This window comes from Pseudopodoces humilis, chromosome 6 (assembly GCF_049639895.1).
Source record: "Pseudopodoces humilis isolate 2021_Gansu_Grassland_sample_001 chromosome 6, ASM4963989v1, whole genome shotgun sequence".
Lineage (NCBI taxonomy): Eukaryota > Metazoa > Chordata > Aves > Passeriformes > Paridae > Pseudopodoces > Pseudopodoces humilis.
The window spans coordinates 17,246,479-17,273,583 of NC_142205.1; the positions used below are offsets into that span (position 1 = coordinate 17,246,479).

A 27,105-nucleotide genomic window follows, 5' to 3' on the forward strand; every position below is an offset into this window, starting at 1 on the left:
GCACACTAGGTATCCTTCCATTTCTAATGAAGACACCTGGCCATTCTTAATCTTTTGTTGATGCATTAACTCCTATAACAGTGCACAATGAAGAGTGTTCTCATTCTGATGAGACTACCATATCCTCTAAAATACTGCTATCCCAGCTCATTTAAAATGCTCAAAACATGATGCCAGCCTTGCTGCTTTCTTTTCCCTTTCGTGAAAGAATATATTAAAATAACCTATAAAACCCTCACAAATGACAGTAGTTAAATGGAAGAAAGATGCATTCTTATGATTTTAAAGAAACAGGATTTGGATTCATGAAGAAAACTTAAATCATTATCTCAAACTAACTAAAGTTTCAAGTGTTTCCTGTCTGAAAATTGTAATGAGTTCCAACAAATAACAACCATCAGCAGATGCCTTTATTACCTAAGCAAATGCCATCACTGCTGATAACCTTGCTTCTTTGGCACAGCAACTTACTTCTACAATAACGCTCATTGCCAGTGAAAAGATGCTTTCTTCTGGTATGTGGGAGAGGGAATGGTAGAAGTGCTTGAATTTATTTAGGTCAGGTGACTGGGATTGGAGCCTTTGAGTTTTAGAGGGAGAATAGAATACTTTTAATCCCCTGAAGCCAGAAGTCGTTTGGAACTCTTCCTAGATGCTGTGAGATGATTATGAAACTGGCTGCTTTCCCAGTCAAATGGCCTAGAAAAATCCTTATCTCTAAAGTTTATGCTTCCTCCCAGGTAGAGCAACCTGCCAATCCTGACCTTCTACCAGATGGAAAAAAAGCTGACTGTAAGAGAAGCTACAATGCTGCTTATCTCACAGGCAATGCATCATCTGTAAGGGAAAGCGAAAATGGGAAGCAAAAGTTATCCAAGAAGTTACTCCCATCAGACTCACTCCCATCCCCTGTACATTCAGCATATACCAAAGCTGTGAAGTAAGCAGTAAAACTCTTAAAATAAATGTCAACAACACATCTTTAATAAATCCACTCTCTCTTAGGGACTCTAATATATCTACTTCTCCTGCAAATATACTTGCAACTGTTCAACAAATGGTTTGACACTTAAGAAATTAAAGAAGTAATTTTCTTTACAACAGTGTCTGCATAATGAAACAACCAAGAAAGTAAATTCAGCCATCATAGCATTCTAGTAAACTTTCCACTGAAACTGCCCTCTCACCTGCAGGTGAGATTATTCCTTATTTGTTGTTACATGCCATTGAATAATTCATTCATTCATATTAAGAGAACACGTAGCTACGTTAACTCTTCAATCCCAAAAAAATACATAGAAATAAAGAACAGATCCCTTATTTAAGATATTCTGTACTCAGAATTATTAATGAAACAGTGTATCACTTAGTTTTTAAAATGAAAATAGATTTTCAAGAAGTACTTACAATCTTTCTAGAAGGTGTAATCCAGAGAAGGAACCATTCTTCAACTCTGTTATTTTATTGTTACTCAAAATCCTGTAAACAAAACCAATCAAGAACAACATATAAGGTTGGTAACAAAATATTTTGCTGCAGCTTACACTTCTTTTGTAACTCTTTTTAACAGCCTGTGTATCAAACTACAATGCCTAGCTCAATGTCTTGAGGTGTATGCAGCAGCACTACTTAACTATTATGAAGGAGAAAAAGAAGGTTTTGTATGTCATCTGTTTTAAGTACTATGGAAGCTTACATATATGACATCTGAAAGGAAGTACACCCATCTAGGACTACCCTAATAAGACCCCAGAAGTGGTGTAGTAGAAATGAAGTATTAAAGAACCAGTTAGTACATTAAACATTCTTCTGTACCCACTTTGGTTTGCCAAACCAAGCAGTGTCTTGCCTGCTTCCCATTTCCTGTGCTCTTCTTTTTAGCCACACACACTTCTCCCAGACTGTACTACTTCTCCCAGCCATCCTCCACACATTCATCCTATTCCTCAATGCAATCCTTTTAAAACATTTGCAAATATGCTGAGCAAGCACTCATCTATCCTCCCTTCTCTTAAAGGACAGCAAAACCACGAATTCCTTCTTCTACTGAAATAACTGGATCAGGCCTATCTTGCCAAGCACCCTATCCTCTAATCACAGCCATCTGCACAGATCACAGCAGATGCCAATTATTCTCAAGGTAGGAAATTCTACGTAGAGCTGATATTTGCTTACTTAGAAGGACCTGCTTTCTATATAACCACATAGTTCTCTGTTGGACTAAAAAGAAAAGAAAAGAAAATGTATTTTCCTTTTGAATTCTGGCATCTGCAATACTCTCCTTTTTGCAAGGGTTCACAGTATAACACTCCATTCCATAAAAAATGCTTCATTTCACCTGATTTGAAAACACCTCCTGCCAGCTTTATTTAATGTTCCCCACTTCTAAACAGTGAAACACGCAGTAATCAATCACTTACCATCTTTTTACAATGTGCAATTACGTACAAAACTGTCATGTTTTGTACCTAATGTCTCTTTTCATATGAAAAATCCTTGTTTTACTAAATTATTCTTTACACAAAAGCCATTTGTGCCACCTTAATAATTTCTGAGTTCTTTCTAGCTTTATTACACTAAACAAATTGTGAGGTAAGACCACCAGAACTGAAATACACACAGGCAAGTCAGAAGTCTACATACTGGAACAATGATGTTCTGTTTCCCACAATTTCCCTAGCAATTCCTATCATATAATCTGCCCTGATCAACTGTTGTAAGAATCTAAGATTTCTGGTCAGCTCAGTGCTCATCATCTTATATAAGACAGAAGCTGTTTTGTCCCCAGTACACTGCTCATTTTTTTACTCTTTTTTTTTTTTTTTTTTTTACAATGCTGCTGCTGCCATTTTATTGCCCAATTACTTTTACAAACTTCTTCCAAATTTTTTCACTTTATCCTTATCCTTATTACATCAATCCACTCACTCAACAATGTCAACCCCTTACTCATGCTGTTTTACAGGTCATTAGGAAATAAGTTGCGCATTACAGGTCTCTATGACTCCACTCCACCGAGAAGGATTTACTTCCACACCCGCTTCTTATCCTTTAGCAAGTCAGCTGCTGATCTGATGATCTTCCATTTAAGGCTGACATACTTTTTTCATCAAATGCCTTTGGCAAGGGACAGACACACCTTTTAGAAAAGCATGTTTCATTTAAACACCTGGACCAACCTTGTAAATATTTTGCTGATTCTGAAGAACTCCAAACGACTGTGGGGAAGAGCTTCTCATTACAGAAGATGTAAATTTTCCACGGTACCTTTATCAAGGTATCCACTATATTTATTATAAATTCTACTGATTTTTCAACACAAACATCAGACTTGGAACCATGCAGATGGTGCTGCACTTATAAAAATGAGCATTTGCTATCCTCCAGTCCCCAAGAATCATGTTCATTATAAGCAAGATTTCAGAAATTTCATCCGCAAGTTTTTCTAAAAGCTCTTTAGTCACACCATCTTAGCCTTGAAATTTATTCACTCTGTCAGATTGTTCCACAACTTCAGCTATAGTCACTTCAATTTCAGACAGATCCTCTATCAAATGCATCCTTCATTTCCAATATGTCCCCACACTTCTTCACTTACACCAATTACATCTTCAGGCTGGATAACTACTTCTGCGACTATGAGATTTTTTTCTAGTCCACTACATCTTTCAGATGTCCTTTACAACAGCCATAAACCAAACACAAACACACACACACATATCCTCCTCTTTCCTCCAGTGCATAATATTTACTATGTTATGACAAGAATTAATACTTCAAAACACACAGTGAATAAGATAAAACTAAAATACAGATATAGCAATCTATGAAAACAGTATCATTTTGACACAACCGTATATTACACTATGTAGTTTTCTTCTCCAGGTTTCTCAAAGAATACCTCAAGTCTCTGTAGTTTAGACAAATACAGAGCAGGCATTTTTTACCTAAAAGTTCTGTCTCTGACTCAATCTCTCTCATTTCACATACACAAAGACAGCTGAACAAAATGTTTGAAAATCCTTTCATTTCCAACCTGATGGTAGGAAGGTTTGAAAATTATTGAAGTTAACTTTAAATCATTCAACAAAGGTAGAAAGTTCTGATGCTAAACTGAGGAGATTCCATTCCTTCTTCTCATTTTCCAATCATACAATGTATTTCTGCAGCTCATTTCAAGTCATCACTGGTGCCCACTGCTCCACAAGCTGCAAAAGTTAAACTACACATTTGCCCAGGGCATCTCCCAGGTAGATCTGGTTGACTTTATTTCTAAGTCAACCACACAAGTGTGATCAACCTAGTATCCTACACAGTCAGATAATACCAGGTGAAGACTGATCACAGGAATGGTGGAAAAGAAGAAGGAGAAAAATACTTAAAAGTATGCTGAGAAATTGCTACTGTATTGCTATAATGCCTGTAACATCTACTTGAGTTCAGCTAAGAGCATTTGCTCTTGTGAAAATATAGTTCTCTAGTCCAATACATTAAGCTGTCTCACGGGAAGAAAATAAGGAAAATTTTCCCTTGGCTGCAGCTGTGATAACCTAGACAAACAAATGAAACAGTGCTGTTTTTTAAAAACATATGTAGAAACCAAGGAATCCCAAGTACTCTTAAAAAATGTACATGTACTACAATTAATCTTTCCATCAAGAATGACACAACATTTAACACAAAACCAGTATACACATTTGCAAGAGTGCAAGTTTGGTGGCAATAATAAAAAGCATCATCTACAAATTGGAATGCCCATAAAAATTGTAAAAATTAACCTGAAGCTTTAAAGTTACACATCCTAAAGTCTTTGAAACCACTTCCCCTTCTATTCAAAGAGAAAAATGTTTCAACCTAAATAGTATTATTTGCAAAAATGGTAGGTACTGGATACATTCAGTAAACCAAATAAAGCACCTCTTTACTTCAACATCCTCCCATACATTTCAGAAATGTATGCATGAAAAAAAATAGTAATAATATATATGGAAGTAAACGAAGGAGCTTATAAAAAATCATTAATAGTTAATGCAAACTGAACATAAGGTGCAAAAGCAACAAAAAAAAAATTCCTACCAATTCCAGACTTCTGCAGAAATTATGGAAAAAACCCCCATGATGTTCACAAGCAAACGTTGACCTAAGTCAACACAAGCAAGCAAATTACAATCCTTGGTAGCAGGATCTAATTGTATCTTAGTTACAATTTACTTTATCTTAAGATTTATTGATATACCTGTATTTTTTCCAAAAAAAAGTTATTCAAAATGGAGCTGGAAACACTTCAAAAGTAGCTACAACTGACTGAACTAAATTTAAACTAAATAAAAATAACAGTTCTGTAAGAAAAAAAAAGTTTCTGACATTGCCTATAAAGTAACAGGCCTAACGTAGAGCCCTTTGAATATCTGGGTACAAGGTAAATTTCTCTCTTGAGTGTGATTTACAAATTACAGTCAGACTGATTTAGTATTTTCTCTGCAGAGCCTGTTAGTTGCTCAACCATAAAGGTTTAATACAATAAATGATAGATTTTACAACACTCCATATAACCTAAAACACTTCATCACCCAAAAATGTTGTGTAATCTTAAAAAAATGCAGTTTAAAACTTGCTATTAATATATAGTCCATACATTATTTGAAGTATTAAGAGATGTGGCACAAGAAGAAAAAACATAATAAAGCATTCACCTCGAAGTAGATGTTTTATTGTCACTTTCACAGTTTCTGTGCATTAATGTACAATGAAATGATGGACTATTATGTACCACTTAGGCAGAGGATATTATTTGTGATCAATAATAATTTTAAGTTACTAGCTTAAGACCATAATTTTTCCAAAGAGGCAAGTAATTCTGAAAATATGCTAACTTTGCCATTATTAAGGAGCTTAAAGACAAAACTGTAGAGCTACCATTGAGATGAAAGCTGCACTTATCCCCATCTTATTCTACTCTAACAAATGACTTTGAAACATAAATGATGTCACTGAAGATTTCATGAAGGGGTTTCCACAGCCCAATAATACCGTTGCTCTTCTACTTCCTATGAGCTCCATGTGAGATTTTTATTTTCTCTTCTTTAAATAATCAACGCCTGATTGGAACAAAAGCATTTTGCATGTCCAATACTTATTTACCAGAAAATGAAACTGGAACTAACACAGGCAATGATACTTCCTGCATTAAAAAATATGGCCATGGAAATTAACACAAAAAAATCCTGGAAGAACAAGCAGCTGAAAAGTAGGTTCTAGAAAGAATTATGGACATCTCACGTCACCTTATAAGAAAGCATTTCCCTCTTCCTCTGAGCAGAATAGCTGTAGAGAGACCAAGAGATGATCTGAAACAATGTACTTCAAGAAAAGAAATGTACCAACCCCCTCAAACCCCCCCAACTCTCCCCAGCTTTCCCCTATTCCAAGAACATTGCTGAAATGTTTCTTTGTTAAATATACCTTGGATCAGAAAGCCCATTTTCCATTTTGCTCCATAAACTGGCAGATGACTTTGGCAAAACTGCGAATAAACTCAGCTATGACTCTCAGCTTAATGGCGAGACCTTTAGCAGTAGATTCCCAGCATGCAAAACATAAATGCAGTCAAACCCAAAGTCTGTCCTTTGTACTATGAGAAATCTTAGCAACAGATAATGTATTAACTTTTCTTTCTCATAAAAGAGGGGGAAAAAAATCATGGCTGGATTCATTTTTGCCATTAGAATAATAAGCACTATGTAGAAAAAGTTTTGTTCTGTGAAACAATTCTGGCTTGTCAGCTATAAAACAACTATCACTAAGACAGCATTCAACTAGACAGTAATTCAGAATGCATCTCCTAACATCACAAATGAATCCTAATCCAGAGGGTATTATTGAAAAACATACATATCCATTAACACTATTATTGGATAGTCAAAATGGCCACCAAGAAGCCAGTATGAAGCCTGTGCACCAGTGTAACTGTTGGCTGAACGCTGAAGTAACTTCCACAAAACACATTTTAAAAGACTCAAAGGGAGTGCCAGGAAATATACAATAAATCAGAGCAATTCATGGTGACTGCACACTCTAAGAACTGGGAAAGTGGTCACCAGCATAAGTCAGCTTAAAATAACCATCTGCAAACAACCAAGAAAAATGCTTTCTGCTGAAAGTCGTGAACATGGAATAAGAAATACATTTCTCGAAGTTTATTTTGTAGAAACTGTGATTTAACAAGGATATAAACCCAGTATTTTTCAACAGTATTTTGCCTTCTAGCGAGTTACTTGCCAAAGGGCAAGAAACCTAGAAACCTAGACTGAAAGGTCTACACAAGCAGTACTTGCTTAAAAGTAACTCTGAAATGAAAGTACTCCATAAGCTTTATACAGAAAAAGAACTATGAATCCTTCCAAAACTCTAACAAAAGGAGAAAGTATTTTCCAATTCAACAAAAAAATTATAATTAAGGAAGCTTAGCAATGAAACATTTGCAAAATACGAGTTTGCAACAGATAAAAGATTTCCTGCGATATTTCATTTTTATGCATATTAAACAATATTAAAATTGTAAACTAAACCTCTCAGAAGTAATGAAATTACAGCATTAAAACTGTGTCTATTTATACTGCTCCATTTTTAACTTATAATGTGCTAAATTTATATAATCTAATGAGGAATCTTTATTTTTCCTATACAATCCCATGATCATTCAAGCAGCGATGCTCACTATGCAGTGCCATTAAAGAATATTTTTCTTGATATTCAGTACGTGGCAACATGCTTTATTTATTGCTTTTCATTAAAAACAAACTGCTCTTAAAGACAGAAATTATTTCTAGTGAAATACAGTGCCAATCACTGGAGCAACACAGCAAGTTTTCTATGTAAAAATACTAAATAAAAATCACCTTAGAAAATAACAGAACTGAGGACAAAATAGAATGCAAGAATGAAAAGCAGTGTTGTTGAAAATCACACTAATTTCAAAAGAAATTCTTGTGAATTTACAAAATTACCAACCAAACTTTTCTTTCTTTCTTATTCTTATCCCAGGTTCAAAAGCCTACCAAAGATAAAATTCAGGGGACATAGCTAGACCTGATTTCTTCCAACACTAACTCTGTGTTGCCATTTCTAAAGCAAATAAAAAGCACTGGAAGTCTAACCCCTTCTAGGACCATTCTAGGAAGCTTCCTCCAAGTTCTCTCCCCCCCAGTTACATCTGTAGCACCTGCATTATTTTAAGATATCATGATCAACTTTTCCTGTAAAAACTGTCTTTTTTACTATTTTCTGCTCCCTCCTGATTTTCCCACTTAGCCACCAGCTGTATACTTTTTAGGATTCCCACTGATTTGCACTTCAGTGCAAGCTGACCTGAAAAAACATGCATGCAAGAAAGTAACTTGCTTCACACAAACCACCGCACTCGGATGCCTTACCAGCCACTCCTAACTTTAGCTGCTATGGCAAATAAATTAATAAATTCTCTGTGTCGTATCACAGTAGTACTAATTAGAGCACAGACTATCACACCCAGTCTCACACGTATTCACATTTCCTATCAGGTGTAGCTGCTCTCTAGAAAGTGCTCTGTCTAGACATGTTAAAAAGCATTTCCTGTCAGCTGTTGGCACACAAAGATACATTTACAAAAATTTATATCCTAATCCTACAGAAGTAAACAGTTTTTGGATAGTTTAGCTCCCAGAACTGACTAGGCATGGAGTCAGACAAATGCTAGTACTGCAGCCAGGGAGGGGAGGGAAAAAACCCACAAACATCCACACAGCGATAGACTGGGAGGTGAAGGTATAAACACACCAGCTCCAGTTTAGGCTACAGTTTTACCAACAGCTGGATGCTGATGCAACATTCCCCACTCAGAGGGTGAAATCTTCTCTCCTCAGTCCTTGCATCTCATAATCCCTGCGTGAGAAACAGGAAGAGAGGGATGAAGGGGAGCTCCAGCACACAGCCATAAGTCAGGTCACCACAACCCATAGAAACATCAGTGAGCCCACAAAGCACATAGATTTGAGAATTGCTTTAAATTCCTGTTAACACCAGAGGCTGTTATCCTAAAACAACAATTCGAGTATTGGAATACTTGTTTGGAATGTCTGACACTTTTAAGAAACCTAAGCATAACTTGCAAAAACTCTGTCTGATACTAAGTTTCAAAGTAAAACAACATGGAGGAGCTAATAAGGAGTTCCTGCATCTGACAGGAACAGTTCAGATGGAAAACAGCACATCATGTGGACACCACCAGAAGAACCTTCCTAGACTGTTTTACCGCCACCATTCCTTATACGACCCATCTTTTCTTACTTGCATAGAGACGTTAATCCTGCCTTTAGTGATTCTGGGGGTAGTTGCCAAATTTCCAAGAATCTTGCTGATATCACATCAAGCCAGATAACACTCAGCCTACAGTACCTTATTTGCTCTGCCTTCATTCCCTCTTAAGCCTTCTGGTTTCCCACCTCCATAACTAACATATCTATTCAAAGAAACCCACATTTCCATCCCAATTCCCAGCAACAGCTTCTGCCTCTTAATCCAATCTTCCTGCGTTTACTGACTCTGTACTAGACTGTAACTTCCCTCCTCCCACCTCAAAGCACCTTTCCTTATATTCAAGTGAAGTAGCAGAGGGCACAGACTGTACTCTTAGACAAAACACCTGAAGAGAGCATAGCCCTCAGTCACCTGGAGTCTGGATGAATCCTAGAACTCACTGTCCAGTGTGAACAGAACTGTGGAATTAAGATGCCTATTTCTTAAACATCTTTACATCTTTAATCAGTCTGCATTCATTATGTTTGTGTTCCCCCCCACCGCCAAAAGCTCTCTGTTTATCTTACCGAAAAGGTCAAGTTCCTGCTCCAGAAGCGACAACTCTGCAGCCCAGCCAAAACCGGCTGACAAGCTTGGATCGCACACACAACCAAAGCAGGTGGTCTGCTCCCTGAGGAGCTAAAAGCACTGCACTGCATTGCCATCTGACTCGCTCCAGGGCAGCCTGGAGATGGGTAGGACAGCCCTGGACTGCACCACTGGACATGCCCAGTGGCAGTGCACAAGGAAAGGCCACAGCACAGGGAGCCACATAAACAGTAATTAATATGGATACACTCTCCAGTACTCTAGAGCCACAAGATACTGCAGTTTTCACTGCTAAACACCCAAACAGTGAATATAAGGGGAAAATAAAATTCTCAGCTGTTTACTATGTATAGACTAGAAACATAGTTCTTTAATAGGTTATATAATTTTTAAAAATAAATTTAAAACTCATTATCTCACTACAAAAAGCAAAACTCACAGAAACATACTTTATGTGACATTCTTAAACAGTTTATAAACACTGATGAAAAGAAATGCTCAACTGTTTTTAATCTTCATGGATTAACTAGTAGTATAAAAAATGCATTTAAACTGAATAGATTAAAAAATTATAGACTGTAATGGTGAAGATAGACTGTATATGGCAGTAATTACAAATCCATGAACCTGCAACATATCTGGCCCATGTAAAGTACATATGGGAACCATTAAATTCTGAAAAATTTAAACTTGCAGCTCCATAGTTGTTTTAAATTACAAAAATAACCTCTGAAACATGAGCAAACTGCACGCAATGAGACATAAGAAGTTATTCATTCTTCATCACTGCAGCACAAATTCTAGTTCAATTCCTTTACTCTTGGCATTAAAAATAAAAATTTTAGTATTTTGCTATTCTGAAGCAAACCCAGGAATACTACTGATCAATAAAACACAACAATAAAATAAAAAAGTATTAATTGTGAAGATTAAAATCTGTCTTCCTGAGGGTAGAAACAGTATAACACATTCAACATTTAATAGTCACTTTAGGAGTACTTGAAGGGCTAATGAACACATGAAGAGCATTGCTTATATGGGTATCTTCTTAGGAACAAAGGTATTGGGCTATTTTACATTAATATGATAGCTCTTGGAATTAAAAAAAAAAGTCCCACTACAAAAAACTTAAATTTGCTCTCCAGAATTTTGCAGCACATAGCTATGTCTTTCTTCCTTATTTTCAACTCAACAATAAACAATACATAGCTCTGATGAAAACCTGAACCCCAGGCTTGTAACAACTGCTACAGTTGTATCTATGGTACAGAAACCATATTTCTAATTATCTCATCTATTTAATCAAAAGAACAATAATCTCATTGTGACAGGCACATACAAGAATTTAAAAATGCTAATACAGAAAAGTGGGGTTTTTTTAATTAAAAAGACGTATGAATCAATACAATAATTGAGTACAAGATTGCATTAAGACTATTGCCAGTTAAAAAACTACCATGTATGTTAAAATCATTACTGCAGCACTTCATGAAATAGGAAAACACTATTCAATCTCAACAGTGTGTCTCAGTGGACACATATAAACCATGGAACATGATGTCTTCCAAAGCTGAATAATTTTTCAGATAGAACTAAATACTGCAGTTTAGAAGAAAACACTGTTCTTTTTAGAAAAAAAAACACTGTATTGTGACGTCAATTTTCTTGCAATATTCAAATATATACAAATATATACTATATATATATTTATACATATATATATATACAAAAGTGTACATAATAATATATTACGTATACATGCTACATTCTATCCAGATCCTGTAACAAGCTCACAGAAATGAATCCATGTTGGAAAAGTACATACAGAAAAGCACAAAATTGGTTATCTTCTCATAAAGGTAAAAGACACACAAAATCTGATAGAAGTATAGAACACAATCCTATCAGTAAACAACACACTAATGATTTTTAGGAGTCAGATGTGACTGACAAAAAGGCATGTACATGTACTTGCAAATTACTACATTGTGGCTACAGTTCTCAGGTATCATCTGTGTACTGCCTTGTGTTCATAAGATGCATTTTGCATAGCCTGTGTATCCACTGGTCAAAGAAAATTTTAAATTCTAATTGGGATTATTAGCACCTTGTAACTTCAAAAATGTTATTGCTGCCCAAATTATTAGTACTGAGCACTTTCACAGTCTAAAATTGACTATTCCAAAAAAAACAAACAAACAACATAACCAAAAAAACCCTAAACCAATAGCTATCAAGAGTACCATCAAGTAAATAGAAATGTACTTTAAAAGAGGCAAACTTCCACACAGGACATTGACATTACACAACTCAGGTAATTACAATGTAATCACACACTGTAATACAAGTGGCTTCTAGCAATATCACTGACATTTTGCTTTGAAACTTTTGAAAATTAAATTTGTGTCATAAATGGAAAAATTGCACAGATATTTTTAAGTTCAAGTAAGTATGCATATGAGCTTCTTAATGGATTTCATTTAGGAGCTGGAGGAAAACTGCAACATTTTAAGATATTTCCTAAATGCAATCCAGTTAAAAGTATCTTTGAAAAGCTCTGAACATTAACCCAGGCAAATGCTCTGGCTTGTAAATCCTAACACTTTTTTAAGTGCAAACACTGATACTCCTATGCTCCTATGAGGATATGTGCTTAAGCAAAGCTGTTTGCAGAGCAGTAAGCCTCCTGATCCAGAAATGCTATTCTTTACTGAGTACATATGCTTTTCCTTTTTTTATTTAGATTGCTGTTCTAATAACACATGTAAGAGGTAAATAATACTCTCAACAAATAAGCTTCATGGGCTTGTCTTCAGTGGACTTACACATTCTCTTCCAAAAATCGAAGTAATGGCTAATAGCCAACAAGTTCAAACAAGTATCCACCATCATCACTTGAGTTTGCACAAAGAAAACACAAGAGCAACAGGCATTTTATCTCAGGTTTCTATTACAGGAGTATAGTGCATTCCTCACTTAAATGTGCAGCATCTCAATGGCTTCAATATCTACTGAAATAAAGAGCATGGCAGACAAACCACAGTTACATTAACCCTGTTTTGGTATCTTCAAACCAAAAGCGTCTCATCTGTCTGCTTAAGCTACAAAGGACATAGCCATGGATGGTTTTTGTGTAGATACACCCTTCATTTGCATCCAAATCAGTTGTTACTATATGATGCTAGGAAAAACGTCCCTTCCTTAGTTATAAATGGACTTGAATTCACCCTGGAATTTGACCTAAGCTTCCAATAAAGCAACAGCTAATTCTACCTGGATCGTAAAGGAAAACCAATTTACAGTGGTGCCAGAAATCCTACACATGGCTTACTCTCCCACAAACACATTTGCATACTTTAATACTCCTCTTCCCTTGTCTGTTTTTCTTCCTCAGTCATGAAACAGCAATGTCTGCTTCTCTTCCTCAGTCATGAAACAAATTTACTTAATCAGTTGAAATTAAATTAGGAATTTTTTTTTAATTGTAACTGAAGATTCTCATCATACTGACCTAAATTACTGGGACAATAACATGTTCTGTGGCGAACACAGCCCAAGGCATTTCATAAATTAAGTGACCTTGCCCAAGTTGTATCATCATTAACCACTAAATACATTGGCGTGCAAGAATGAAGGAACCTGGCCAGCATCCTCGGATGCTACTTGCTTATCCTAATTTCCACTATTTTTATTATTTTCTCACTTTTTAGAGGCTATTGTCCTCAAAAGTATTTCACTGGGAAAAAAGAAATGGAAAATACTAAAGGCACAGCAGCTAATCTGCTGAAAATCTAAGAGCTTCATTTGCATCATTCCTAACTCATTTAAAAACCAAAAAGTTATATAAAACTATATTTAAAACTGGCTTTTTCAAAATAGTCAACATAAAAGAAAATTAACTGAATTAAAATGTGGCTGATATACACAACAGTGATCTATTTTCAGCTACATATCTCTGCAGTGATCCAATAATCCAAAAAGATCTAAGAGAAGTAGTACTTATCTTAACAGACGAGTCCCACAAGAATCCAGATTCAAGATAATTCAGGGCCGTTAGACTCTAATCAGACAACTAATCACTAAGTGCTGCAATTTTAAGTATCAACTTGGGGGAAAAAAACATCATTTTTGGCAAAAGATTAGGTAACAAATAACCCCAGCACTACTAATCAACAGGGTAGTCAAGTGGCATGTGGCAACAAACCCCACAGATGACCAACACTTTCTATGTTAGTGTGGATTTGGTAATAATAATTTAAAAAAAAAAAACCAACACAACGAAACCTCTGAGAGAATAGAAAGCCATGCTCAAGAGTCAAAAAACACCCAAGATTCTGAACCTGAACAGAACAGTTAGGGTCCACTGTCTTGGAAAAAGGAGGTCATTGGTTTAATAATCCTTGCCTTATATTGAAGCAAAATTTTAAATAAATTGTATCAATACAGTTATGATATTTCCTACAAATAACAAGGAAAAAAATAACATAGTTTCTTGCTATGTCTACTAAGAAGTTCAAATCAGAAAAATAAATGTTTCGGAAGTTGTTAGAAGTTGTTCACAGAGTGGTCAGTCGAAAGCTACTAATTAGGGTATGTTGATACGCTCTAGATATTGAAGGAGTATGAAAATCAAGATGAAAGATGAACCATTCTTCCAAATTCTTCTGTCACTGCAAAGATCCACTCACAGCAAGGCTGCTGTGTTTGGTATCTGGTTGTCTTTCACAGCAATCGCAGCTGTGATTCAAGTTTTTTGAACCAATACAACCTCACAGCGAACTTCAGCATATCAACCATATTAACATCTACTGATATCAAAAATGGTATGGATAATACCATACTCCTAACATTTAATCACTGCAAAGCATTTGAGGCTAACAAAGACTAGAAGAAATTCGTTGATCTAACTACCGTCACTTCTACTTTTTGCCTTGTTTTCTACTCCAGAAACTCCACAGGAACATCTATAATAATTTCTCACAAGTAATTTAGAAATACTGTCTGAACCCTTGCAGACTTCCAAGCAGAAACAACTACTGTATTCTTAGTCAGCTCCCATTTTTTTCTTTCCTTTTCTCATGGGTCCAGGTCCATGCATCTGCTGTTCACACCTCACTAAGACTTCTGGAAGAACACCCTTCCTTGGTGTTTCAGTGCTGTCAACGTTTACAAAAGCAGCAGATTGTTGTTCTCATGACATCACATTCTGTATTTTTAAATGTTGGTATAGATCTTCCAAACCTGCTATTTCCAGTCAAGTAGATAAATATCTTAAACTTGACCCCATATTTCAGTTCCTTTTCATTGACTTTCTTGCACACTACTTGGTTGCACTTGAGCCCTCCATGGTAGTACAGGCACAATAAGACTCTCTAAAGAAAGGGCAAGGGTTCCACTTTTGAACATCACATCCACTGATGAGATCCAGTGCTGAGCAGTCTTGCCCATGCCAGAGGGACTCGACCAGCTAATCTTGAGATCTCCAATCCAAACCATTCTATGGACTTCTTTGCTAGAGTGATCCGGTAATGTCTCAGGAAGGAAACGGTCTCTTTACACACTTATGTCTAAGTAAGTGACGGTATATTTTTACTTTGGATTAAGTTGCATATCCTGTTTGAAACTTGTTATTCAAATGGGTAAGCAGGGATTGCCTCGGCACAAAAACAGCCCGCCTACTGAGGGATGGAAGGAGAGTTGGGGATGCTGCTCCATGGGCTGAGCGGAGGCGCGGGGGCAGCTCCACGGGACGATGCCTCCCCACCGTGAGTTACGGGACACTTCGCCCCCTTCGAAAATGACCATCCCGGGAAACTACCGGAAAACATGAAAAGTACATCCCCGGACTTTCTCCAGTAGCAGAGGGGAGTCACCTACACTCTCCACTTCCCCCCCACCTCACCCTACTTTACCTCAGGCTGGCGCTCCCGCTCCCCCTCCACCCTGTCCACGTCGCACCGAGGCTGCCCACCCCCCACGCGGGGACGGTACTCACAAGGTGACCGTCCGGTTGGGCAGCGCCTCCGGAGGCAGGACCTGAGCGAGCTCCAGGTTGCTACAAACTACCTTCACCTCCGCCGGTCCGCCGGCCGCCGCTTTGCCGGCGCTCTTGGGACGCCCGTCGTACTTACAGCCCGGAGGCAGCGCGGCACCGCCGCCGCCTAGCACCGCCAGCAGCAGCAGCGCGGGCAGGAGCCGCGCCGGGCGGCGGCGGCGGGGCGGGCGGCAGCGAGCGCGGCGGCCCGGGGGCAGCATGGCGGGGCCGGGCAGGACCCTGCTCCGCTCCTCCCGACGGCGGACGGGCCGGGCGGGAGAGGCCGGAGCGAGGGAGGGAAGAAGGGGGCTCCGGACCGGTCCGCCCTGGCCTAGCCCCGCGGGGGCGGTGCCGCCGCCATGCGGTGCCGCGGGAGCTGCGGGCGGGCGGGAGCCGTGGCGGGCGGGGCCGCCCTTTGTGTGGCGCGGGTCGGCCCGAGCGCGGCGGCAGGAGCGCCGCCTCCCGCCGGGGCCGGACCCGCGGCACCGAGCGCGCCCGCCGGGTCGCGGCCCCACTGCGCAAGCGCCGCGGTGGCGGCCGTGCACCCGCGCATGCGCGGCGCCGGGCGGGGGCCGCGGCCGGGAGTGGCGGGCCGGGGGAGCCTCCGTGCCGCCCCTTCCCTCATGGGCAGAGCCTGCGTGTTATCCACGGCTGCACGGCCGTGGGGCCCTATGACTCTCCCTAAGCCCTGTCTTCCTCGATGAAGAGCTTTGGTTTCCCTCTCCTCTGCTTCCATGAGGGGCTCCTGCGCTCCTGCTCCAGTTCCTTAGTCTTGCAATGGGGGCTGTTGCTGTTCTTGCTTCGTGGAGGAAAGATAATCCCCTGCCTAGGTGCTGAATGGCTTCAGAATTCATAACGCCAAGTAAATAATACTTATAAAACATTTTTCCTCAAATTGTCCCCTTAAAATGAGGCAACCAATTATTTCCACTTGATAGCCAAAAGTTGTTTGAGAATCATTCATCGCAACTATAAAAAAAACCCACACATGCACACAAAAACTCCACCTACCTACAAAGTGTGTTTTCATGGCACACTTGAAACTACTTTTTGGAGTGGAATTAGGTCATGTTCTCACATTTCTCTGCAGCCAGGACAGCCAGGCACAAACACTTTTGTGCCAATGATAGCTGACATTCTCAATATGTTCTTTGCCTCTGGTAGGTGTGAGGATAATAAAATAACTTACCTAACTCTCAATCAAATTGCAAGAAGTGGCAGGACTTTAAAAATTTTAAGACAGATTTTGCAGAACCCAAAGGAAGTTCTTGTAACTAACCAAGTACTCACAGTGCCCTATCCTTTGAGAAGAGAACTGGCAAATGGCACCCTGCAAACTACCTGCGATGACACAGAAATGCCATTTTAGATATTGGCAGTAACAGCTGCCAAAATGAGTCTTACAAAATCTCTAACCTAAGATGTCCTTGAATAATGCTGAACACTCAGACTGTGACTCGGTTTTAAATGTGGCCTAACAAAAGATACTGGCAAGCCATTGGAACTGTGGATTGGAGAAAAAGGAACAAGATTGCAGTAAAAACTTCACAATCACCCTTTACTCCTAGTAGACTCTGAGTCCTCTTAAAAATGAAGTTGAAACATCTAAGTACTGAAATTGTTGACCAGAGTGTAGAAAAGACACTGGTCCCTGAACTTTAATATGATGTTTGTGTGCTACTGAGTCACTCAACAGGACCAACCTGATCTGGGTGAGATGTGAGGCCACTGTTACACTTGAACTAAATTAGGTCAGACACAAAATGCAAAATTGACAATGCCTTTTTGCTCCTATGCTGCAGTTATACTAACTGTAAGAGAAGAGAGGTCTAATTAGTATAAAATTCACCAGTGTACAGGTAATTCTTCCATTTTAGGCTCTGATTTTAACAAATTCAAAATGCACTGTTAATTTGTGTTGGATAAGTGCTTTGTGTCAAAGAAGCTTATAATTTTTGATCTGACACCAGGAACTGTAAAGCTGGATTAACTGTATCAAACCATTGCCCAAGATACATTTTCCCTCAAAAGTAATGCTCAGTTAAACTACCTTAAAACTACTGGTTTGCTACCTTCTTCCCAGAACCTTTACCTACATCAATAACATGACCCAATTCTCTGCATAGCCACATAAAAAGTCTGGGTGATGGATCAGCATGGAGATAGGACATAAAGCTGCCTCTTCTGGCAGTGGGGGCAGTATATGCCTGTTCAGACTATTGATCCAACCAGAATTTTGGTTTGGCATCACCACAGTTTCAGCACGGCTAAGTAAGATTGCACTTCAGTGATACTGAAAGAAACATTCTCACGGTTTTCTTAAGCTACTTGCTTCTCAACCTTGTCTTGTGTTTGTGGCAGTGCATAGTTGGATCAGTTGTATCAGTGAGATGATCCATGTGGTCACATAATCTAAATATGATGATGATGGAAGTGGTGAACTGTTGCTTCTGGTGTCTGTGATCACAGCCTGTCATAATTTTCTATTTGCCTAAAGTCCTGGAGAGACAAATTTCTTGTTACTGCTTTTCATCTTAATGTCATGTCCATTCCTTTCTTTCTAATGTATAGATTTGTGTGTTATTTGCCCTTGATGTTTTTTGAGCTATTTGCTCTGTTATTTCATCTCTGCAGAAACCATTTCTACTAAGATATCTAACTATGGATGCCGTGTGCAAGACTACAATTTTAAATCATGCTTCTGTTTAAACTGCTACTATGGAAACCTACAAGTCTTGCTCTCTGTTGATTTTTCTTCTTAGTTTTACTGCCTCTGTGGTGAGTCTAATTCCACTGTTCCTTACCTATTTTCATAAAGCTTGAAGGCATCAAGCACAAGTCTCTTCTTGAAGGCTTACGCTTGTCCCTTCATCTTTCCTCTTTCATGCAAATTACTGCAACTTCTGTTCTGTGCCAAATATTTGAAAATATATTTTCTTACAGTGACTCAGGAAAGCCCTTAATCCAAAACATATGTCCCACAGGAGTCACTTAACAAATTTAATGCGTGGGCTTGGGGTTTTTTTGAACTGCAGTATACCTATGTCGAGTTTATTAGGTCACTACTTTTATTGTAGTTCTAGTGGTCTAAGGATATAAGAACAAAGCTACATAGTATAGCTGCTTCAAAAACCAGAAAGTCCTGTTGCTTCTACCTTTCCAACAGCCCCTTTACCTTTAGGATGTATGCCCTCACTCTTGCTCCACCTGCTGTAATTACCTGATTGTTCAACAAACCAATTTAACAACAAAATATTTTTGTGTTTATTTTTCTGCCAGGTTATTGAGTTGAGTCAAGGCAGGAAAATGTTAAATTAATGTCAGTATTGAAGGGGGGGGGTGGGCACAAGGGAGGAGAGTGAAACCTCCCACCTGGGTAACAAAGTAAGCCATCCTATGTAACTTCAAGAAAGACAAGGTTTGTATGGGGAGGAAACACCTTTTATTATAATAGCTAATATAGATACAAAAAAGAAAGCAAGCTTTTCCCGAAGCTTACTGTCTATAGCTGGGGTAGCAGCTACTTTAAAATATCACTTCTTTCTGCAATTGTTTCTTTTTTTGCACTGAAAAATCTCCAGACCTTCTTTCCCTCCATCCCCTCATTCTCCACCATTGTTGGTAATGTTTTTGGTGCTGGTGATGCTTTCTTTGCAGTGAGCCATGTAACTTGAACATTTTTGAATGTGCCTTGCTTCTGGATTGCCAACAAACATATTTTGTCCAGTTCTGTGGTTTCCCTTCCCTTCATAAAATTTGCCGCTAGTACATTCACTTTAAATTACTTTTCAAAATGGAATGTACTAATGGCAAATTTTATGAACGAAGTGAAACCACAGAAATCTTTCCATTTTTCTTCCCTTTTTCCTACTCTACTAATTAGTAACTTTCTGTATCCAGTATATATCAGAAGAAGGGTGTGGGAAAGAGGGCAAGGCAACTAAATTCATATTGGTGTTTAGGTGTAAACAAAGGTAGCTTTGGCAGCATTTCAAGTTCTTTATCTGTCCTCAGGTCAGAGAGATAAATAGGAACTTTTACATTATGTCTGCCTTTCATTCTGATTCTTTTCTTTGCTTACTCCTCTTCCTTTGTCATCCATTATTTTACATCCCTGCCCATTTTCCTGGGCTAGCATCACCTTCACTGGAATGGTTGCTCCTTAGTTCTCCTCTCAAGGGACTCCCAGGCTACCTCTATCTTCATATCTTATGGGGTTTTTTTCTCACTGACAGAGTTTTTTTACCAACCACATTTCATGGATTGGGACATCATCAGTTAGATTTCATTTGCTAGAGCAATTGTAAAGAAAGAGGAAGCATTTGGTTGCCCTCAGCTATGTCTGCAATACTGTGGTTATTTAATATTCCAAGAACAGGGAGGTGATGATAACTGCTGACACATTCTGGCTTGCTGTTGGTAATCACAAATCTAAGCAGGCACATAGTCACCTTTGTACAACTACTTACACAGCTGCAGGTTGTAGTACTGCACCCCTGCCTCTGTCAGGCAGTTCAGTGAGTTACCCCAAGCTCTGCTGCGTGAAATACACAGGTATTCCCAAATGCTTGGCTAATGTTTTTCATGCTGGACATTTTCCATTTGTTCTCAGACACAGAGATATTCTCTGCAAGCCAGAGAATATCTCCCCAGTTTGCAGCAGTCAAGGGTCAGATACCTTCAGCTTTAGTAGTATAATGGGAGAAATGGAGTTTTTATCCTCCATTGTGAGTCTGAGGAGAAACATTATTTCCCCTTACCTGGTCGCTCTTTGAGCAGACATATTTCATGAATACTTTGGCAGAATACCAAACATTCATTGACTTAGTTTGTATACTTCCTATGGAAAACTTTTTGGAAATGCTTGAAAGGAAAATGCTGTCCAAGCTGTTTATTTAGAGATCTCTGGGTTTGGTTATCAATAAATCCCAAATTAAGCTAGAATTAGGCACTGAAATTTTGTGTATTAAAACTTGAAATACCACCAGATTCACTTTTGTGGAAAGGACAGTCAGTCCTTGAATATTTTCATGCTTCATTTTCTTTTTTTTTTTGCCATGACTGAAGAAAAAAAACCATTCTGCATTGATTCAGCAGACTCATACAGGAATATTACTCCTCTTCTGCTGTTTTAGCCTATAATCGTAGATGGAGTACTGACTTTGAAATACAGTTCCATCATTAAATTTTAGAAAGCAATGTGAACAGCTCAAAAATATGTAAAATATGTTGTACAAGGTTTCTTGTTAACATAGAAATTCATTACCAATTTTTGTGTATTTAGACTTCAAATAATTGTTTCATATAATTTTGAAACCTTTTGACTTTCTATATATCATAAATGATTTCTCAAAAAAAAAGATAAAGCTATAAACAATATATATTTGCATGGAAGAGGAAGAGATAAATATAGTTTTCATACGGCCTAGCATTAAAAATTTTCTAAAATGTATAACTGTTATTTCAGCCCCTTTTGAAAATATTTTCATCTGTTAGGCACATTACTCAGCATTAATGTACTTACAGACTTCTAAGCAATGGTCTACTAATAAAAATGGAAATAAAATAGTTTTCCCTCTACTCCTTGTCATACTTTGTTATATACTTCAATAGATGTTATAATGTAGGTAGGTTTCAAACACTCAGAATTATGGGGAAAAATTATAGTGGAAAACAAAACCTGGACTACTTCATTACTAACATAGCAGTGCTTATGGCTTAAAAAAAGGTGATGATGTTCTAAGGTGGTGGTGATTGTGTCTAGGCAGATAGATGGGGATTTGCACTGTTGTGTGAACAATGCATATGAAAGGAAAGCTGTCTGATGCTTAAGCAATTCAAACGGTTCAGAAGTTAAGCTTCCTTAAGAGGAATAGTTCGAAGTATTTCCTTCATTCCCAAATCTTTTCACCTTATATTTTACAGAACATTAACTCTAGAAAAGTCCCAAATTTATTGGCTGTATAATGTTGCCTGAAGCAAGAGATTCTGTTTTTCTTCCCTGCACGATATCTCAAACTCAGGCAGAAAATTTAGATGGAAAAACAGGAGGGAAAAGGCTAATGTGATAACAAAAATAAAAAAGACTACACTGGCCAGAGGCAGTTGATAACCGAGTCCCACACTGATACAGGACTGTAGCTCAGACAGTATCCTGCAGGACTGGGCCAGGCCTGGGCAATTGTCAGAAAAGCAGAAAGGGAGGATAACAAGCTCCCCTGGACTCACAGGTGTACCCAAAATGATGGAGCAGGAGTTATGTGTACACTGATGACAATAAAGAAGACATTGCCTTTGAAACAGGGGTTGGGGTCCTTGCTGTCGAGTACCTGAGATGCATGTACATTGTATATGGCACACAGACACATGGCACAGCCGTACCTTCCAGAGATGAAAAAAGAAGCAGCCAGTGGATGGGAGAAGTGCCGTGCCTTACTGTGGCACTCCTTCAGAACTCAAACCCATACCTTTCAGCAGGTGGAGCCACAGCAGTAGGTTAGAGCCGCCTGTTTGGCTGCAGAGCTGTATCATTAAAGAAGTGATCTCTGTGGCACCCTCAATTTCTAAATAAAACTACAGCCTAAACAATCTGCAATGAGACTTGTACTGATCTTTTCTCCCAGTACATTTTATCCATAGGACTATATATAGTTCTGGTAAACAATCACAAGGCATAAGAAGTAGAACAATAGGAAGCATAATAATAAATAGCAATTAATACATCATTAATTTTTTTTCTTCCCAAGACAGAAGGAAATGGAGAAAACAATGCATTTTGATGTCAACATCAGCAAAATTTCTGGATCCTGCTCTGTGAGTACTTAATCATCCTGACATATAGGCACTTCCATGGGAGTTTTGGCAGTGAAACTACCCAGGGAAAACTTTTTGTTCAAGCAGGCTCCTCAAACTGCTCATTTTTTTTTTTTTCCAGAACAGTGTGATTTTATCATGATAATACAGCATAGAAAACATATTCCAAACTGTCTTTGGTACTTCCCAGGCAATTGACATTCAAGTATTTAATTTAGACTTCATTAAACAGTTATTATATATTAAACAAATAGCAGCTATATACTAAAACATATTTGCAGAGTATTATAGCAATAGCAATGCAATAGGTTCATATCAATTTCACTGTTATGAATCTATTACATAACTTTTAATCCTTGGTGAGTATTTAATAATCAGTATTCATGTAACATACACTAACTGTCCTATTAAATCTAAATTAATTGTGGCTCAGAGAACATTAATTTAAAAGGTTGCCTATTTTCCCAGCAGATCTGATCTTTGTTTCATATTTTTCCATTACAATTAGTGTTAAAGGCTGAGTTTGTTTCATTTAGAATCTAGTTACTAGGTGCTCTGAATACCTGTGAATCACATTCTGTGAAGCTTCTCTGCTAACAGCAATATTAAAGATTCTCACCCTTTTTCTTCCAGTGTAATTAGCATTATCTGGAGATACTAATGATAATAAAATATCACACATTTGTGTAGCAAAAGCAATCCCTATTGGCTGAAGGAACTGACATTCAGCAGTTCGTTAAAACCAGTGGGTCAAAATTTGTCAGTGGGATTTGTATATTTCTAGTTTGCAAAATGGATGGATGTTACATTGAAAAATTTGAGATACTTTCCTTGTTTAAATGAATCATGATCTCCACTATGATGATGTAAAAGTGACTCTATCCTTTGTCATCCTCTGCAATAAATGTGAGAAGCTGCAATAACACTGCCTGTAGACCTTGATGGAGATGGCATTGCTATGAGCAATAATTGGCATCAGAGAGTTTTGGTAAGAGAACTAAGTTATTTCATTGGAGAAAGGGTCAAGAATCCTTGAAATTAATGTCAGAAGAAGCTGTTCAGTCATATAGTCTAACATATAAGAAGCCATCACAAGTCCATAGTGAACTCAGTAGATTGTAACTGATTCAAGCTCTCTAGAAGGATATTTCTGAGAACATCCAGAGCTAGAGAATTCATTTTTAGTGATCTATTTCCAGTGACTGTTCACCTTTAGTTTTAAAAATCAGTTTACTATTTTTCTAAAAAACTAGTATAAAGGCATTATTTAGCAATGTACAGGAATGGTATCAATAAACTGAAATCATATCACCTCTCAGTCTTTTTAAAGCCAAACCATCTCTGTCATACAAAAATATTCCCTTCTGTGGATCTCTTCTTTGCTCCCTCCAGTTTTTCAAACCCTATCACCCCCAAAAACAGTTCCCAAAACTGTGTACAGTATTCCAATCCTAGCCTCATCAATGCCATCTAACTTCTTTGTTCCTATTTACCATTACTTCCATTTACTCTGTTTTGTTTTTCTGCAAGTGCAGATTGAGAATCAGAAGCCCACTGAACTGTCTGTTAGTTTATAGATCTACCTTCAGTTTTTTGTGCTGTCTAGATACCATGCCCAGATATACCTGCATTGAAAACACAGGGCTGTTTTAGCAATTGCTGAGCTATTCTTACACAGCATCAAGGCCTTTTCTTCTCACTCCACCCCATCAGTGGAGAGGCTGGGCGTGCACAAGGAACACGATGCACAGGGGACATGGCCAGGACAACTGACCCAAGGGATATTCCATATCCTGTGGCATTATGCTCAGCATACACTGCTGGAGGGAGGAGAAGGACACTTCCTATCACTTTTGGAGTGATAGCCAGTGTTTGATAGAGCCCTGCTCTCCTGGAGGTGTCTAAACATCTGCCTGCCCACGGGAAGTGGTGAATCAATTCCTTGAGAAGTGGTGAATTATTTTCTTTTTTTTGGGGTGGGCAGCTTTTCCATTAAACTGTTTTTATCTCAACCCATGAGGTTTCTCTTTTACCTTTCCAGTTTTCTCCCCTGTCTTCCACCAGGGCAGTGAGCAAGCAGCTGTATGGGCCTTAGGTGGCAAGTGGGGTTAAACCATGACACTCACATAAAGTCAGAGATTTTGGCCCTTTTTGGCCCTTGCCATCTATTTCTTGCATTCATTCTATTTCTATACAGCCTTAGCACTGATGTTGTAGTCCTAGTTCTAGTTTGGCTGAAGCAGTGAACTTTAATCTCAGCTGATTCATATCTGAAAATACTAAACAAACAAGTGACAATGTTTTACTTCACTGTCCCTCACACCTTGGAGAAATACACACTCACAGAAAACAAGAAGTTCAGGAATTAAGAGAGGATATGGTCTTGTGAACCAAGGGTGGAAGGCACTTTGCTAGTCCTGTTTAAGCAGAACTTTCTCCTTTGCTCATTAAGTCACTGGTTAATTGAGCTAGATTTTGTTAGTTGTGCTATTGCTTACTGCTCAGTTTAATATCCACCTCTGTTTCTTTGCCTCTGGAAATCAAGAGGAGGCTAAAATTATATTGCAATTTAAAAGAAGAGAATAAGTGAGGTTTGAGGAAAAATGAAGAAGAATTATAGGCCACTAAATTTAACTTCAATATCTGACAAATAACTAGAACAATTAGTAAAGCAAGAGCAATCAGTATGTAAACAGGTTGAAGAAAACGCAGTGATAAATTGGTAACACATTTGTAAAAAGCATAAATCAAGTGAAACCAAACTAATTGGTTTCTTCAATGAAATAATGAATGCACAAAGCAAAAGTGGTAGACAGTATTTCTTAATATTTGTAAAACACTAATCTTGGTTGCGCATGGCATTCTGAAAAAGAAGTTTAGTTGGATTAAATAGAACCAGCACAAAATGAACACACAGGTAAATAAATCAAACCCTGAAAAAACTTTTCCAGTTGAGCTGATAGCTGGGAGTAGATCAAAACCACTTTGCACGATCAAACATCTTACACAGCTCAATTTTAACATGAAGAGATTTTTTCTCTTAAGTCAAAAAACCCCCATAAAACAGCATCTCATGTTAGAAACACCTAAGTAAAGAAACTGAGCAGACCAGCAAAAATGACAGCCATTTTGGTTCTATGCCAGCACCAGAATAGCTTACATCAGCATCAGTTTTCTGCTACACAGCTGAGTTGCTTTATTTAGATATATTAAATATTCCAAAGCATATCTAAATAGAGCTTTGGTTGCTGCAGGATTATCTCAAATTTATTTATTGACGTTGCTTCTGTTGACTGGTATTTCTGTCCATTCATCTAAAATTGCAGGATTCATGAAATGTTTATGCCTTTTTGTTTTGACTGAGTGAAAAAAGACATCTACTGGCATGGCCTGTCTTTGGGATCTTTTGCTCTATTTTCTTTATAAAAGCTAATAAAAATTCATATGATTATTTATTTGTTTTTACCACAGCAAATAGTCATGCTGTTGGCAGGTGTGGCCACCTATGTTTTTTGACAACTAAGATAAAGTTTTGGCTTTTAAGAATACAGAAATTTGTTCTTGCCCCAAAAATCTGGTGTGCTAAGAGGCAATAGGTGATAGAGATATGAGATCCCAAGATATCAATGAGAGGCTCTTTATAAGACACAGGCAGCAAGTGTAGCAGGAACATCAGCTGTCTCATTATTGTCAAGACTTTTCATTGCAATTAGAGGAAAGGAACATTTTTAGAAGTTTTAAAGGATGATTATCAAGTCAGTTTTGCAGATTCTTATGAGACAATGCACAGACCTGAACGGCAGGTGAGCTAATCAAACCTGACAATAAAACACAACAAATGTATTTTAGTGTTAGAATAAAAATATAATGGTGAAAGAAGACATCAGTTGTAAAAAAAAAAAAAGAAAAAAAGAAGAAAAGAAGACTGAAATCCAGAGCACAGAGAACAGGCAGATGCAATGAACAAATGAACAAAGTGTTTAATACAAGAAAAAGCAAATGCTATTAATTGTTAAAGAGTTGATTTTGTCTGCACATAGACTTCAGTGGTGTTTATTTTAAAGTATAATGAATGTATTTGTATGCCACAAATAAAAACCTAGTCAGTAAAACTTCTGCCACGGTCATTTCTACACCCTTAGTGTAATCCAGAATGCCTTAAAGTTGAAATAAATGCAAAATTGCTTCTGACTTCCCCAGGAACGGCTTTGCACTCATAAGCATTGAGCCTTCTCATTTCAGTCAAGTACCACATGACTTGACTAGTTAATTTTAAAAAGGGCAAGGATACAATATCATTAGATAGATTTGGGTTAAAAAGTTATGATCTTATATTTTAAATAGTAAAAAATTACTTCTCTGGATTTTCCTCAAGG

At 38.0% G+C, this 27,105-nt stretch overlaps 1 protein-coding gene across 1 annotated transcript in view; it reads right to left on the reverse strand.

The window, feature by feature from the left end:
• The window catches only part of ADGRA3 (adhesion G protein-coupled receptor A3), a 55,279-nt gene extending 39,142 nt beyond the window's left edge, over positions 1-16,137 (reverse strand). The window contains exons 1-2 of the mRNA XM_005517801.2: positions 15,878-16,137; positions 1,408-1,479 (exon numbers count right to left, since the gene is read on the reverse strand). Coding sequence (XP_005517858.2) covers positions 1,408-1,479; positions 15,878-16,137 — 332 coding nt within the window. The remainder of the gene's footprint in view (positions 1-1,407; positions 1,480-15,877) is intronic.
• Positions 16,138-27,105: the final 10,968 nt, after the last annotated feature.